This window comes from Topomyia yanbarensis, chromosome 1 (assembly GCF_030247195.1).
Source record: "Topomyia yanbarensis strain Yona2022 chromosome 1, ASM3024719v1, whole genome shotgun sequence".
NCBI classification, from domain to species: Eukaryota; Metazoa; Arthropoda; class Insecta; order Diptera; family Culicidae; genus Topomyia; species Topomyia yanbarensis.
Window position 1 is genome coordinate 98,550,639 of NC_080670.1, and position 18,100 is coordinate 98,568,738.

Sequence of the window (18,100 nt, forward strand, 5' to 3'; positions counted from 1 at the left end):
ATGCTTTTCCAAACATAATGAAAATTGTCTAAAAAACGTTAAGCTTTACATTTTCTCTAAAGGTTTATCAATATAAATAAAAATTACAAATTCTATTTCCTGTTATGCTGAGTATGATTTTTATTTTTAGTTTTTGCTCATTTTTACGTTTTTAAGAACAAAAACCCTTCTTTTCGCTCGTCTTTGATATTTATATTTAGAACTCAAAATGCCCATATAGCTTGTTCTTAAATTTTTAATACACTAATTCGAGAAATAATTAATACAGTTTTTGTTTGACCGCTAGAAACGCGTTTAGCTAATATCTTCCTATTAATTTATTGTTGCTAATTTACCTTCACTTATTTTATTTATTCTGAATTAATTTAAATATACTTTTCTTTTGTTACATACTTACAAAAAATATGTCGTATAGAAAATATCCTTACCGGGTTGTAATTCTTTTTAAATATAATTCGTATACGCATTTTCATCGTGTTAATTTATATCCTTAACCTATAAACTGTCTATGTAAATTGTGTATATGTTTGGATGCTTTTTTACTTGGTAGTCATTGAGTTATTTTCTTTCTGTTGAGAGATATTGGTAAATGTTTTATTAGTTTTTTAAATAAATTTATACTCGTTATTCTTCTGTTCTTGTTTTGTTTTAATTTCAATAATCAAAAATTAAGTGATATGAATTGTGCATTTTAATAAAAATGCGAGGAGAAAAAAGTGAACAAATTGTGTATGTTCCTACTGTGAGTGGCACAAATACACTCAACATATTTTTAAGTGCTGCCAGTATTCACCAATAATTAGGGTCTGATTACCTACGAGTTGTATTATACTTCGAATATCCAGTGATCATTCACCGGCAAAAGTAGTTGTATGAACTTACTCCACTTGAATTTACTAATGGTCACGAGCATTCCACATATGACGTTGAAAATCATTCAATGAACTGTGACAGTAAAATTGAATAGCTCTAAGCTATAGCAAAATATATGCCCTATAGTACAGTAAGTATTCTACATCGTATATATTGCAGTGCGTTTTTCCACTTGCCCTTTTCCGTATATCAGTTCATTTTACCTATATCAATATATAAATTTTATTGGAAAAACAAAACCAGCTGTTGTTCGAAGGATAATTGAAGAGAATAAAGAATTTCAGTCATTTGTAAATTACGTATATCGTTATCATATATATATATATATATATATATATATATATATATATATATATATATATATATATATATATATATATATATATATATATATATATATATATATATATATATATATATATATATATATATATATATATATATATATATATATATATATATATATATATATATATATATATATATATATATATATATATATATATATATATATATATATATATATATATATATATAAAATAAATGAATGATTTATACTTCCGAAAATTTAATTGGCTCTATATTTTTATAGTAAAATAAAAGAGGTGAAGTCAAAAGAAAATAGAAAAAACATTTAGATTCAATTCTAGGATTCATCCAGGATCTCAGTAATTGTGGTTGGAAGACCCACTGAAAATCGTAGTAAAATCGGATATTTTGTAGTACTATTTTTCCTTTTAATTAGTTCGGTATTAGTCATTTCGACAGAAGAGATTATATCTTTAACAATGCGAAAAGATATAATAGTCATGTCAATTTCCCACAGGAACAAAGAGGAACCAAACAATTTACTTGAAACAATAATGTCGCGAAGCTAGAAATACTTTTATATATTCGATCACGGAATTATTTGACAACAGTGGCGGAAATACTTTCAACGATATTGTGGTGTTAAGATTAAAAAAATGAGCAATTCAATATATTTTTTAACTTCAAAATTTCCGACGAAACTTATCGTGTGCCTACTACCACAGATTCAAATCACAATGTAATATGTTTCAACATTGAGTGAAAAATACCGTATTCATCCGTCCAAGCAATCTGTAAAAAATTACCCCTGCGTATTATATAATTAAACAATGATGATTATCACGTGCCAGCTTGCGCATTGTTGCCAAATAGTTCCGGGTAATCGAAATTGGCGAGCTATATGGGCCTCTTGCAAAAACGAAGTATACTTGCTACATTCTTTATCTGATCCTGGCTTGCCTTCAAATGCTGGTTTGCTTTGTATTTGTTCAGTAAAATTTGCAATAATCTTTAATTCAATGCTTATACTTTAAATACGTATATAAAGTTGCTTGTTACAATATATTCTTCAGATTCGTACGTTATTTCTCTTTTTTGTATTAATGTAACTTTTTTTAATTTTTTTTTGTTCTAAATGCTGTTGTAATTCAGCCGTTTGCAGCACGTACAGAAACTACAATTAATTCACTGTTTTATTTATGCATTTTGCTCTCACTCTGGTTAGCGCTTCATGAATAGGATTAATAGTTCGATGCATTGTAATATGCTAGGTGAAAAACGAGATTATACATACACACAAGAAAAGCTTTGCACCTGAGCTGGTGGTAAGAGTGTGATTGTTTCCACTCACAGTTTAGTTTGCTATTTTTCTTTTCACTGTATCCATTGTATTGTGTTCGCTTCGTTTTTCTCTCTGTTGCACATGTACCTTAGCTATTTTGCGTCGTTTTACCGTATATAATTTCTGTATCCAGACGTTCTGAATCGTGCACATGGATTTCAGTATAATTTTAGCGACGAGTCGAGTTCTAGAATGCAGTTGCAGCTTCTGTACATATTACAAACTTCATTGTTCATCTCAATCTTGCAGGCGAAATTTGTTATGCAGATTTTCATTGGCGTTTGTTAGTTTGCCTTTTAAAATAACAATATTGAATCAATGCTATCGGTTTTGCTTAATTTTTGGTATTATTGTTTTCAATTTGTTGTATCTACAATTAAGCATAATCAGCGCGATATCAAGCGAAGTTCTGTCCATTATCCCAGGGCATTGTGAGCACCCGCTTCGTTTTTGCAAGAAGGTCATAGTCGTACTACGAACATGGGTGCACCACCGCATTGTAGCTCGCCAATATAGGACCATGTGCTCCCGCGAAGGGGGTACTCACAACGTCTGGTGTGCTAGCTCCATCTGTATGTGATGTTGAATCTGCATTACTTCTACCCTCTCCATTGGCACCACCTAATTCTGGTGGTTTGGTGGTGTCCCGTTCGTCGATCACTAAATCTATTGGCATTTTACCCTTTAAACATGAAATATATCGATGGCAGAAATTATCGCATAATTCGTGCACCTGAAAGAAAAGTTGGAGATGGAATACAATATGTCAGTCAGAAGTAATGAACGTAGAATATTGTAGCGATTTTGTGTAGTTTAATGTTAATTCCAGTCCAGCCAATTGCGCTAATATTTTTTACCTCTTTCAACAGAAACTTATCAAAGTCTCCGAAAATCTATTCGAATAATTGGAAGTAAGCATATTTATTTTTAAATATGGGTGATTGTATACTTTACCTTCGCTTGTAAGCGAAAAACATGTTTTGCTTTTCTCATATAGTAAGGTTATGCAATCGGTCGGAATTTTTAACCGAGGACCGCATACCATTCGACTCAGTTCGTCGAGATCGGAAAAAGTCTGTGTATGTATGTGTGTATGTATGTATGTATGTATGTATGTATGTATGTATGTATGTATGTATGTATGTATGTATGTATGTATGTATGTATGTGCCAAACAATCTTACCGATTTTTCCCAGAGATGGCTGGGCCGATTTTCACAAGCTTAGTTTCAAATGAAAGGTACAACGCTCTCATCGGTCGCTATTGAATTTTTAGTTGATCCGACTTCCAGTTCCGGAGTTACGGGTTGAAGAATACGGTCACACAGCAAATTCCTTTATAAACTGGTAACACTATGGTGTCCAAATGATGTAATACGCATTCAAAGAGGTTCAAAATGCTTGGATTTTTGGATCTAGAGTATTATTGACCAATGAGTAGTTTTGACGATATTTGCAACCTATTACGGTTCTTGATACCCCGGGGAACTCGTCAAGCTCCTAAGCAAATATCACAGCTATTTATCAGCCAAATCTTAACCGATTTTTACAAACTCGATTTCAAATGAAAGATATAATACTTCCATTGACTGCTATTGAATTTCATTCTGTACCACTGGCTTTTGCTTCCGGAGTTACAGGTTAGTTATTGCGGTTACATAGGAATTTTTCGTGTAAACCGGTACAATCGTAATACCTCATAGGTTAAAAATCTATTGAAATGAACAGATAATTATTTCGATTCGCTGACCTAGATCACTGAAGGTGAATTAATGATTCCTGCAATAAATTGTTATCGGTAATTCGGGAAATCCCGGATTCCGGACATATTCCTGTACACTGATAATATAAATTCATAAATATAATGAAATCGATCGTACAATGCACGAATTTATTCGTCGTTTTCTGCAACGAAGTATTTTCGTGCATTGTAAATAGTAGGTTTCGTTCATTTAATGAACAAGACTGGCCGCTTGGTGAACGAAAGCTTTCGTATATTTTACACTTGTAATGTACACTGCACGAATGTTATCGTTGATAACGACATTATTTTTCGTGAATGAAACGAAATGTTTCATTTATTTTATTAAACCTTTGTGTATATTACGGAGGATTTCATTGCTCACGTAAATTTATATCGTTCATCTTACGAATGTTTTCGTATTCATTAGCATATTATTTTTTCAATCGATATTTTAGGATCGATGTTTGACAACAACAATTTTTTCAACTAACTAACAGGATCGATCTTGCAAAATCGATTTTATTTCAACCTGCTCACATTTATTGAGGACTAGAAAGTTTGTGGTGTGAAGAAATGGACACTTGATGAGCAAAAGTATTAGTAAATTTTACTTATCTAGTGTACATGCCACGAATGTTATCGTTGACAACGACATTATTTTTCGTGAATGAAGCGAAATGATTCGTTTATTTCAATAATTGTTTACGTATATTACGAACGTCTTCGTTGGTTGCACGAATTCATTTCGTTTATTTTAGAAAAGTTTTCGTATTTGTTAGCCTCTTATTGTTTTAGTCGATCTTTTGGGATCGATGTTTGACAACATCGATTATTTTAATTTAAAAAAAAATCGATGTGGCCAAATCGATTTTACTGTGGTGTGAAGAAACGGCCGCTTGATGAACGAAAGTTTTCGTAAATTTTACTTATTTAGTGTACATTGCACGAATGTTGTTGACAACGACATTATTTTTCGTGAATGAAACGAACAGTTTTTCTTATTTTAATAAACATTTGTGTATATTACGAACAATCTCGTTGCTCGCACGAATTCATTTCGTTCATCTAAGAGAAGTTTTAGTATTCATCTTTCATCGTTCATCTCTCGTCATTCTCGATTAGATAAATTTTGTGTGGAGTAAAGTGTATAACGTTAAAAGTTAATTATGTAGCTGATTTCTCCGGGTAAAGTAGTGGCCCTGTAACTAGAATCTTCATCTAACCGATAGCAGCGCAAGAAACCATACAGCATGGCTGTTAAAGCAATCACCAATGAAGCTCACTTCCAAACCGAACTAGCCGCAGCAGGAGGAAAATTAGTCGTTGTGGATTTTACCGCAGCTTGGTGTGGACCGTTCTGAAACATATCGCATTTGCTCGATCAGCTACCGGCAAAATATCCAAAGGCTGTGTTCCTCAAGGTGGACGTCGACAGATGTACCGAAACGGCACCGTCCCAGGGCATGTCGACCATGCCAATGTTTATTTTCTACCGAGCCAGAACAAAGATTGACAGGATGCAGGGAGCAGACATTAATGGACTTGAAGCCAAAATACAGAAACATTACGTCGCCAGTGTGGATGAATCTGGAGAAGATTACGGTCATGGAATGTTGGACTTGAACACCTTCATCCAGAAGAACCAGTGCGAATATTTGAACTAATCGAACGACCACCCGATGGTGAATGCGCTCAGTTCCAGCGGGGGTCATCTGGTGTCCGATTGTGACGAATAGCTGATCATTTCGATTACCTTCAATCAGCTGGTCAAAATCAGTGCCATCAAGTTCAAAGCACCGCCCTCTCACGGACTAAAAAAAGGTGAGAATCTTTATCAATCAACCAAGCACCATCGATTTCGATATGGCCAAATCGCAAGTTTCGGTGCAGGATCTGGAGCAGATTGTTTGAGCCGCCGGGAGAAGGATGGTTAGAAGGCGGTGAATAGGTGCGGTGACGAATATGTTTGATCGTATACTTAAAAGGTTAAAGATGCGCGTGAACTTGTTCTTTTTTATAAATTGTTCAATAATGAGCAGAAAAAAATGGCATATTATTTTGACATTGCTCCGGCAGAGAAAAACTCAATCTTATTCATACAAAACCAACGAGCAAAGAAGAGGTTCAGGAAATCTTCCTAAAACCGGCGGGCACATCCCCATACAAAGTTGTGACAAAATTATAAAAAATTGGTTTATGTGGCTAAAAAAGGGTTTTTAATTAATTTTGAGTCGCTGAATCCATTTCTGCTATCAGTTTTGATATTCCATAATTCTTTTTTTACTACTCTTATGGAAACCCATTTGAAGGCGTTAATAATAGTAGTCAATAACATCAAATAGCAAAAATGGTTGCCAAAACTAGTAAAAATTGCTAATTCTTCAGTAATAAGATGTCGAGTAGGCATCCAATTTGTAAGAAGATTCATGAGCTACAGGGCGTCTCCATATGGGTATTTTCAAAAACATAGATATAACAACTTCGGCGCAAAAATGCGCAAGATGAGGCCTAAATATCTTGAAACTACACTAAATTTGGAGTCAGATTCATGATAACTGACCCATGGTAGATCGTCTCAAAAATTGTAAGAGGTATAAAGATAAATTACTGAAACGAAATAAAATTTTTCAATTCCTTTTTCTTAATATAGAACAAAGGTATATCATTTCTGTGCAAAAAGCTCATATCTATAGCATAGTATGTTCATTCTTCTTCCCAAAAAAAACTTAAAACTACTCCAATCGGCCGTGTAACTCTTGAGAAATCGCCATTTGAAGTTTGAAGGTGCGTACAATTCTATGGAAACGAATTGAATAGAAATCATCGACATCACTTGCTTCAACGACATGTGAAAAATTCATTTTTCATGCGATTATTGTAAAATTTTGAGATACTTTTGTTCGAACCAAGAGAAAAATAACTGGCCCTTGCAAAAAGAGGAGCGGAAAAACCGATAGAGGACTGGATTTTTGCACTGCTCAAGAGTTGAGATATCTGACTGAAATGGGTTTCGAGATTCTTGGATATGCAGATGACATTGTCCTAATTGTGAGGGGAAAACATGAATCTGTACTAAGCGATCGGATTCAACTAGCCCTAAACTTCACCATGACATGGTGTTTCAAAGAGGGACTCAACGTGAACCCTGCAAAAACGGTCATTGTACCATTTACCAATAGGAAAAAAAAACTGAAGTTGGTTCCCCCAACTGTTATCCTAGACAAGAAACTGAATTGGAACTCGCACCAGACATACGCCGTTAATAAACCAACAACAGCACTGTGGGCGTGCAGTAAACTCTTCGGGAAAACTTGGGGTCTCAAACCGAGGTTGGCTTACTGGTCCTACACGACCATCGCCAGACCACGATTAACTTATTCCTCCATTATGTGGTGGCCCAAAGTTAAGCAAAAGACCGCCCAAGCTAAACTAACTAAAGTTCAGAGGCTAGCCTGCCTCTCTACCACAGGTGCTATGAAATCAGCACCCACTATAGCTATGGAAGCCATGCTTCATCTACCTTCATTGCACAAACATGTTATGAGGGTGGCGAGACTTGGCTCTCTGAAATTGCTAAAGGGTAAACCACTATTTGATGGGGATTTAAATGGTCACCTGAGTATAATAAAGGAACTCAAACTAAACCCGGTCTTGACAACAGTTCAAGATAAAATGGAGGCTAAACCGAACTTCGATATCTCATATAAGGTCCACATAGTGGATCGTCAGATGCGGGATGTAGGGAGTCCCATACTACCTCAAGGTACAATATCATTCTATACGGATGGTTCTAAAATGGGTGAGCTGACTGGCTCGGGAGTCTACGGACCAAGAATTAAAGAAGCGATATCAATGGGAAAGTGGCCCACAGTTTTTCAGGCAGAGGTATATGCAATATACACCTGCTCGGAGGTCTGTAGGAAACTAAACTACAGATATGCAAAAATCGCAATCTTCTCGGACAGCCAAGCAGCACCGTTGGCATTAAGGTCGTTGAAATGCGAGTGGTTTGGAAGTGCATCACATCTTTACAACAACTTGCAACTCGGAATAAAGTAATGATATTCTGGGTACCTGGCCACCAAGGAATCGATGGTAACGAAGTGGCCGACGAACATTTTTGTTGGACCAGAACCATTTCTAGGTACCTGTGCCATTAAACTAGAACTCAAGATGACATTTGTCGATTTTGTAACTACGAGCCTGAGAGCTCGGAACATATTCTTTGCCAGTGTGCAGTACTATTTCTTCGAAGAGAGCAAGCAATACTTCGGAGGGGCATCTTATGACGCCTCACGAGATATGGCATACCTGTCCCATACAGATCTTCAGCTAAATTAATAATGTAGTACCCTGTTGGGACGACACATGTGGACAAACAAACAACTCGCTTCCAACTACATTGGATTCGGGAAATTTGTAACGTGTAGAGCAAACAGGGGCAGCCACAAAAGCTAACCTGAATAGTAGTCCCAGTGGCAAAGTTTCCCCAAAAAAATGTCCTTTCAAATCAAAATGCATTTAGTAAAAATCTTCTAAAATGCGATAGTTGTCGGGATATTAGGAATTTTACTCCAACAAAAATAATAAATTCGTGAAATTATGCCCTTTTTAAAAATTCTCCATTATAAACTATTAAAAATCAAATGCGTACCGCAATGACGCAAAAAAACTTTTTTATTGTCTTAAGATCATAGATAAGCTTTCAATAAAAAAGTTCCTATCAACAACTTTTATATAACTCATACTATTCGCAATCAAATATACAATTTTCTTATTTAATATGATTCTAAATGCTATTTCAAATCAAAATGCTTATAACAAAAAAAATTCGAAAATGTAGTAACTTTAAGATATTTAAATTTTTGTAATAACAAAAGCAGTTATTGTTTTATTATGCCCTTTTTATGAGTTATTCGCGTTTCTCCATCAAGACCAATATGTTTTACATAATCCACGCAAAATTGGCATCGAGGCGATATAGTAAACCATTTGAAAGTTACACGAAAACAGCTAAAATATGCTTCAAACATAGGACCTGATGATTAAACCAGTCTTCGCATGAACATCGAAAAGTTTACATTTTCGTACATGCGTTCAACACCGAACCCAAGCAAACGATGTACAAATTTAGGTTAAAATAGAAAAACTCTAGAATGAGAACTACGGAGACTCCATTTGCCTATCCTTATATCAGTGGACGTGTTACTATACAAAGCCGGGGCATGCGTTGCCAAACATGCTGTTTTTCTCTCCGCAGTTCTCTTTCTACAATTTTTCTAGGTTCCAGCGTGTACGTACACTAGAGCTTCCATCCCGGGAATTTATTTCTCGGGAATCCCGGGATTTTTGAATTTCCCGAGATTCCCGATTCCCGGGAAATTGTGTTTTCTCATTCCCGGGATTCAAGAATCCCGGGAAAAAAGATTTTTAATTTATTCCATAAGACTTAAATTCTCCAAATGAAATTCTGTAGGAAATATCTAGACCGGCAAACATTTGGAGTGAGTAGTGAATGCAGATTGTGCTTTTCCAACTGATTTGCAGATCAATGGACTATATATCTTCAGGCACACTGATATGCAACCGATGAACCGATTGATCAGATTTTTAACAATTCTTTTAATAGTTTATTTCAATAGTTAGATCTTGAATGAAAGGGTCTTGCAATCAAATTAGTAATGGAAATTTCGATACTTTCTTAAAAAATCGATGTGTGTTTGTTTCAAAACTTGGAATGGTTTGTCGTGATATCATGCTTAACGCAAACGCTACTAAAATAAGGAATGTTTCTAGAAGGTCTGCAGAAATATTTGGTCGGTTCATCGAATGCATATTTCGTCTTATTTGTTATACCGTAACTGTAATATCTGTAAATTTTTGGATGTTTGAAAAGAAGTACATAACGTTGTATCTGTCCAATATCATGTGCATCCAAACTCTTTGAATGCTTTCAAGGATGCAGGCAGGATTTTTGAAGGGATACGATCAAGCAATCCAGATACTTTCCCGTAACAGGAAATCGATAATAGGCTTCATCTATCGCTGCACAGTTCGTCTATTATCTGCTTGATTTTGATTCACACTTAATTCGAAATGATGCTGATCCTACTGTGACAGAAATTGGTTCCATATATAAACTTTCCTCTTTTGATCGGAAGTAACTGCACGCTACCCTGAAGCAGCTCAATCTTTTTATTCAAATTTACTAAAGAAGGTGCTTTGCATTAAATTGATTACATTCCATCGAATCAGAACAACGAAATCCAATTTTGGACAGTAACTCCAGCAGCTTCGTTTAGTATATCGTCACAATCGTAAACATAATCACCAAAATTTAGGCTATACATATGGCCAAGTAAAAGTTGATGTTGCGTAAACTTATTGATGAGTTATCAAATGATTGAATGATGTATAGGCCACCAAATCGCCATCTTCTGACAACTGCTTTAGGGCAGATATACATGCAATCAAACGGGTTTGAAATCTTTTATACGTATCGAGTCAATCCAACTGGAATTCAAATTCAGGCTGGCATCTACCCCAATATTGGCAGAAAACCAGCCGAAATTACTAATTCTATTTTACTGGGTAGGTTGTATAGTGAAATAAAATTATTAGGCAGTTTCCGGATCCGAACCAGTTCCGTGTTCTAGACCAGTACCCGGATCCGGACCAGTCTCTGGATCAAGCCCATCCCCTTTTCTCCTTACCAGGTCCGGACCTGAACAAGGCCCTGACTTGGTACTTAGATCCAGCCAAATATCTGGATCCGGACTCCCAGTTCGGATATGTGGATCCAAACCGTAGGTCTTGCTCCCCGTACATGACGGGAAGCACTGTTCATGTTTTGTGCAGTCGCTACCTTGCTGTTGGCGTCCGTGATAGAACAGAAATTTCAATTTAACACCGACCGAAATACCCCACCACTATTCCGAGTCGGCTTTTTTCTGACTGTGCTTTGAAGCTAACCGAGTGTGAGCCGATCTTCAAATATGTATTGTGTCGTGTAGAGAAAATCGAAACTAGTCATTGTCCATATTGTGTTCGCTTCGCTTGATACTCAATACAATGAAAAGCGAAGTGCTACAAACTTTCAGACAATCCGACGCGTTAATATTTATGGTATAAGAATTAATGAAACATAAGCGTGTCGCAGAGAGGATTTGAATGTGTTGGTCTTGCCGTTTGGGGATTTTTTTGTTGGACCGTTTAGTATTAAATGTCTAAACTGGCTTCACTGTGTCTTCATCGGCATAAACAGAACTTTTGCTCGGACGTGACATCACGTTAGTCGTTCGATTGAAATAAAAAGTGCGTTTTAGTTTTTAGGGATTTGCGTCAAGCCAGCGCTAATCTATTCCGACAAAAAATTAGTGTCGGTTTCTGATGAGGCGAAGTCGAAACGCACCCATGCAATTAAATGCTTTGCTATTAGAGTTTTCTTAGGGTTTTTTCTTATTGCCGTAAAAATATTACGGCCGAGTTTTGAATGTAGTTGATAATAAAACGAGTTATTATAATACCTCAATAATAATAAAACTTTTTCAACCTTCTAAAAACAAAAAACGCTGTATGGAGGTTAGAATGGCTCGACATATGTCATTGTTCAGCACAGCACTTTTCGAGTTTCTTTTGTGGCCACAAATGCCTGTGCAAAATTTGGGAGTGGTTGATTGCTTCCCGGGTTTGCGCATTGCGTTCAAAGTTAGTATGGGATTTTATATGGGAAAAGCAATTATTTTGCATTTTGTTTTCAAAGCTTGAGCGAATCCAATACATTGCTTTTGTAAGAAATGTAAAAACACACATTTTTCTCGCCGAACGAACTCTTCGTCGCAGTAGGCTAGATCAATCATCAGGGACTAGACCTAGTAGTTCGCGAACAAGTCGGGAGTTCAACGAGAAATTTGTACTAAATGGTACAAGGAAGCTCTCAGTAAATTAGATATTCTGAAGTTTGCCGCCTAGATTGTCCTTGTGGAGGAAGCGACCCACATCTACCTTCCCTATTGCCATACCGAATTTGCCATGTTGTGTGGATGATCGAAAACTGATAGTGTGTTGAGGAAGTGTTTTGAAACTATATTGCAAGAACTACCGTCAAACGGGGTTAGTTGCAACACTTTCCAACTTCAAAGCGGCATAACTAAAAATGCTGAAACTTTGAAATAATATGCAAAATGTACATGTTAATGGGAGTATGAAGAATACCAAATGGTACTTATCAAATCAAAGTATTGGAGCATTGACCCTTCATTTCAGAACTAATAGTTGCAAGTATTATCCATAAAACAATTAACGTGATTAGATTCTATTGGAACAGTGCTGCCAGGGATAGTTTCAGTGAACGGAGAAAACTAAATTATACTATATCTTTGCTGTCTTACATTACTATTAACCTTAGAACGTTTCATTTTCGTTTTCCACCCTAGAACGTTGCACTGGGAAATAAATGTACCCCCTATAATCGAAATAAAAAAACAAGTATTTAAACTGGTATTGTCACTAATCACATTTCCACTGACAGCACGAAACCTGACGAAACACTAACGGCAACCGTTCACTGGGGTACAAATGTACCCCACGCCAACTTGGACACCTGCTTCCACAAAGGCTATAAGCAAACTGGCTATACCACATTTTCGTACTCTTACTAGGAACTCTAAATTGAATTATGGTTAGGGTCCCAGGTCGGTAAATGCCGAATTCTCGTTTTCACACGGCTCCAAAGAAGGCGTGGGATACTTTTTTACCCCAGTGCAACGCTCTAGGGTTAAAAACAGATAAAACCTAATAATTTACACTTTCAGCGAATATCTTTTCCGTACAATCGGACTAGATTTCTAGAAAAATTGAGTTGAGTATTGGAAGATAGAAAGACTATGTCCTAGTAGGGGAAACCGAGGAGATTAGCACCAGAAAATATCACGATTATGTAGTAGAGTTAACATTTATGAATTGTCTTTCTATCTTTGCGGTGTATTAATTGTAAATTGTGGATCAAGCCTTACTTCTCGACCTAGGAGAATTGAAACACCTTGTTTTGACTCTTCTCTATGATGAACTTCTAGTCTTATAGTAATATTATAATCACATTAACGTTCCTCAACAATTGATAATAATCAAGATTTTTCTTTCCTGAATTGACAACAGTGATCAACGTTATCAATTTTTTTGATCTAGTTTATACGTAGTCATACACTGTGAAAGATAATGATAATAATTCTTGTTATTTTAATGAATGATCTTAGTGTGAATGAGTAAAAATGACACAATTTGTAACATTCAGTGGTTTAGAAAATGGTTTCTTAATACTTAAAATAATTAGTTACTTGTTTCAATTCACATTCATTGCTGTTTCAACTTACCTCGGTATGAGGAGAGTTGAAACAAAGAGAATATTGCTACAAAAATCAATATGTTGATGCTTCGTTATTGATTGTACCAGTTATTCTGATTTAATTTGATAAAGCATAAATAGAAGTAAGAAATTTAAAAATAACCAATTATCTAATGACAATTTTTGTCATTTTATCTAACAGAAAAAACGTTTCAACCCTCCCCGTTCTCCCCTACTGTTTTATATTTAAGGAGCAGTAGTTGTAGTTGTAGGTTAAGCCTTTAAAATGTTGTTTAAAATGCTATACATACTGTTATTTTAAACGCTCAATCAGCCAGCTGGCTCAAGGCATAATAGTAATAAGACAAACTACTATTGCATGTTTGCCCCACATGAGTAGTTATCATTGTTAAATCGTCGTATATTTGAGAGGGTAAATCAACGTGTATCAAACAGTAACGTTTGCTATTCTATACTCGATCTGTACGTAAGAGATACAAATGATATACTCTTATAATTGAAATGGAGTAAAGCACGACATTCCAGCTTCTTTTCTATTGAAACTTCATATTTTCGCACACAGATAGAACTATCTGTGTCGTAAAAAACTCAACGCGCAAGTGTCCGTGTTACAAAATTTGGCCGGCGTGTTGAGAGGTTAAGTATGATTTACATATTTGGCCATATATACAGCAATATGATTGAACACGCGCTTCAAACAGCCCACAATTTAAAGATTGCATGCTTGAACGATTTGCACATTCAAATGAATTCAAATAGTTCCCGTTATGATTACGTTGAACCCGGTGTTAAATAATTTTTAATCGTGAAGTATCTTCAGAAACACTCTTCTTTGAACATCACCGGCTGGTCATTTGGGAAGCCATCCACACTAATGCGGAACGTTTAATAGAGTCCCCATGGCATTATATTTGAATGGGTAGGGGAGAGGGGGTAACAATGAAACACATTTTTATACGATTTCATTTTGATGATAATACATGTTATTTGTGTAGCTAAAAGTGATACATAGTTTCACTCAGTTGTTAACTAATGCATATATTTTTTCCAGCTGGTAAAGTTCATGGGAAATAACTTTTTTTGGGTAATCAACAGTCGGTGGTAAAATGTACCAGTGAGCCCCATGGGTAGGAACTATGAAACACGACGTCGTCTACAGTGAAATATTCTACTTGCGAATTTCATTCTTTTGTTTTGACAAATAAAGATCCTAAAGCTTCCTATTAAAGTTATTTTGAGACGCAAATTGTTTGTTTCCGCAAGATATCACTATATCATCACGTAATATCGGACCACCATATATGCATATAAGATGCAATCCTGAAAGAGGCGATAATTTCTACAAAACTTGCCCAAATTGACAAACTTTCCATTTAATGAAATGTATTTATCGTGGAAAATCGGAACCCATTCACATTTTAATATAGATCACAAAGACAAGAAATTTTCACTGTTCCCCATATATCATCGTTTCACAGCTACCCAATGGGTCTATTTATGAAGATTGTCAAATTGCACAGAACCATGACAAGTTACCAAAAAACTTTGTTCGCGGCAAATGTTGAGCATAAAATTTGCTACAAATAACAGTAGAATAAACATTTTTCTGGTGAACGGTAACTCATAAAAATGAAATAATGATTTTTATGGCAAATTTACTCTGACTGTTATAAAACAAACAAATATCCATTAAAAGAGATAGAGTTATAAGAAATCTTCCAAAATATAGTAACACATGTAAAGAATTAGAAACCATGAAATATGAGGGAATGAGACGATTATGTTCATGCATTATGATTTTATTACGATTGTTTCATAGTTCCTGCTGATCCACCGTTACCCTCTCTCCCCTACATTAAATGAGGTCTAAAGAACTAGTTTTCAGTATATAGTATGAGCGAACACCTAAATAGTATGCTGCATTCACAGATTCGAAAACCAGTTTCAAAGTTGAGTAAACTGTCGCGGTATTGGAATATTGTAGAAGTATGATCTTCATTAGTATTTTTGTCTCCTTCGGGTTCGGCTGTGATATTGCTAAGACTGTTGATGACTATAACCTAAACAGTGTCAAGCCCATGTTGAATTTTTGTCTCCGTTTTTAACTTTTCCATCTTTCAACGAGAGAATAAAGGAAAAGATTAACCTTGCATAGGTTTCGTTTCGTCTTATATGTCGTTTTAAGTTTAACTTCTTCAGATTCGATTTTTTTTTAAATGAATTTCTTGTTCGATCTTCTTCTTCTTACGTTTGTGGTTTTCTCTCAATTCTTCTATAACTTGGTTTAGTTAGATTTTAAAGTAGATGAGAAACAAATTTATGAAAGAGAAAATATCTTTTTTTGATTTGAATTTTTTGAGCACTCACAATCGAGTCGCACAGCGAGAGCAGGGGAACAAAGTTAACGAAATTTTAATCGTATTTTTGTTTCATTTCTTCATATTCTCGTCTCATTCGTTACAAATGATTTGGGTCTTTCCTTTCTCGTGCCTAAATGCCTAAGGTTCTGCTTCGAGTCAAATCACAAAAAGGCATGGTAAGATGCTGTGAGGGACACAACCAGATATAAGATATCATTTGAATTTCCCATAAATATCAATATCCACCAGGCACAGACTCGTCATTTTACTTCTTCCATGGGGATTTTTGATCTTTATAATGAAAAGTCTAGCATTGGAAAAAGAAACAGAAGAAGGAAAATTAAACGCGTTTGGACGTTTACGAGTTCTACGGTTTCAATGGTGTGTTCCACAGAAGAGTTATTAATCACAGAGATCTAAAGTGAACCTATAGTGCACCTGTGTTATAATTGTACACAAAAAATCCCGTAGTACCAAGTGATAAGCTATATTTGGCTACATGAATCACCTCAATGAGTAAATAAGGCGACTGCGAAAGGAGCGCTATAACGTTGAGCACAGAAATTTTTCGTACAGCAAGCCTTTTGAAAAGGATATGTCGAGAAACAATATTTTTACTTGGTACACGTAGGTAGTTATAATTTTTCATCCTTACTTTGTACTGCTACTTCCTATATGTAACAGTAATATTACGATCCTCTTACATCGGCATCATTCGATTTGATGTTTTAGGTACTAAACCTTAAAAATATAGATGAGACTGAGGGGACTTGATCCCTTCATCGTTACTCAAAGGAGGATCAGAAAACATTTTCACCGATTTAAAAAAATCTCCGAAGAATTAAAAAAGGCTTCTTTTCTAAATTTTCAAACATCTTTTAAATTGCTAAAATCATACACTATATACTATACTTTTACATACAGAATTACAAGAGAATGTCAATTATCTAAACACGTTATGATTGTGCTGATTTTTGTTCAACTATATTTTTACCGAAGTAAAATTCGTTGAGATTTCATCACCAGGATTCATACACACCACTGAACATAACAAAATTCTCACCATTATAATTGAAGTATTAGTTGCCAGAAAATAACAAAAGTATTGTGTCGAAAACGAACGCTTTATCGTACAGAAACTTAACTCTAATTGTTTACTACAGTATAAGTAGCAACATTGCATCCTACATTTGAAATTTCAATAGGGGAGACTGAGGAGACTTGATCCCCAGGGAGACTTGATCCCTTCATCGTAACTCAAAGGCGGATCAGAATACATTAATCGAATATACTAGAAAGTTACGTAGTTTTATCTGAAAATAAATTTCTTTAATGCCAAAAAAGAAATTGGGCATGCAGAACCGATTTTTTACCGATTTAAAACAAAAAATCTCAGAAGAAGATTTATTTTCTAAATTTGCAAACTTTTATGCAATTGATAAAATCACCCACTACATAGTATACTTTTGCATACAGAATTACAGGAGAATGTCAATTATATGAATACGTTATGATTGAGCTGATTTTGTTCAACTATATTTTAATGAAGTTTGCTGAAATAGATGCTATGGGTTCACTTGATCCCTTCAAATTCGTGGAGATTTGATCCCCTTCGCCATGCTTCATACACACCACTGAACATAACCAAATTCACACCAGAAGAATTGAAGTCATTGTTGCCAGACAATAACAAAAATAATGTGTTTAAAATGAACACTTCATCATACAGAAACTTAGCTGTAATTGTTTACTACAGTATACGTAGCAATCATGCGTCCCACATTTGACAGTGCTAAACCATAACAACAGACAGCTTTCAAATAATAGCACGGAGATTTGGGGAATTCGTAAAAATCAGGTAAGAGATGCGTATTGTATAGTAATATCTATCTATATTCTATATTATATATATATATATAAATTATATCTTATATATATTATATATATATATATATATATATATATATATATATATATATATATAATATATATATATAACTATTATATATTATATTATATATATATATATGTATATATATATATATATAATATATATATATATAATATATATATATATATATATATATATTTATATAAATATATATATA

At 34.9% G+C, this 18,100-nt stretch overlaps 1 protein-coding gene across 3 annotated transcripts in view; it reads right to left on the reverse strand.

Moving 5' to 3' along the window:
* LOC131682711 (homeobox protein homothorax-like) overlaps positions 1–18,100 on the reverse strand; it is a 904,179-nt gene that overhangs the window by 450,467 nt on the left and 435,612 nt on the right. For all 3 annotated transcript variants that reach the window (XM_058964749.1, XM_058966262.1, XM_058965417.1), the window contains exon 6: positions 3,072–3,257. In XM_058964749.1, coding sequence (XP_058820732.1) covers positions 3,072–3,257 — 186 coding nt within the window. The remainder of the gene's footprint in view (positions 1–3,071; positions 3,258–18,100) is intronic.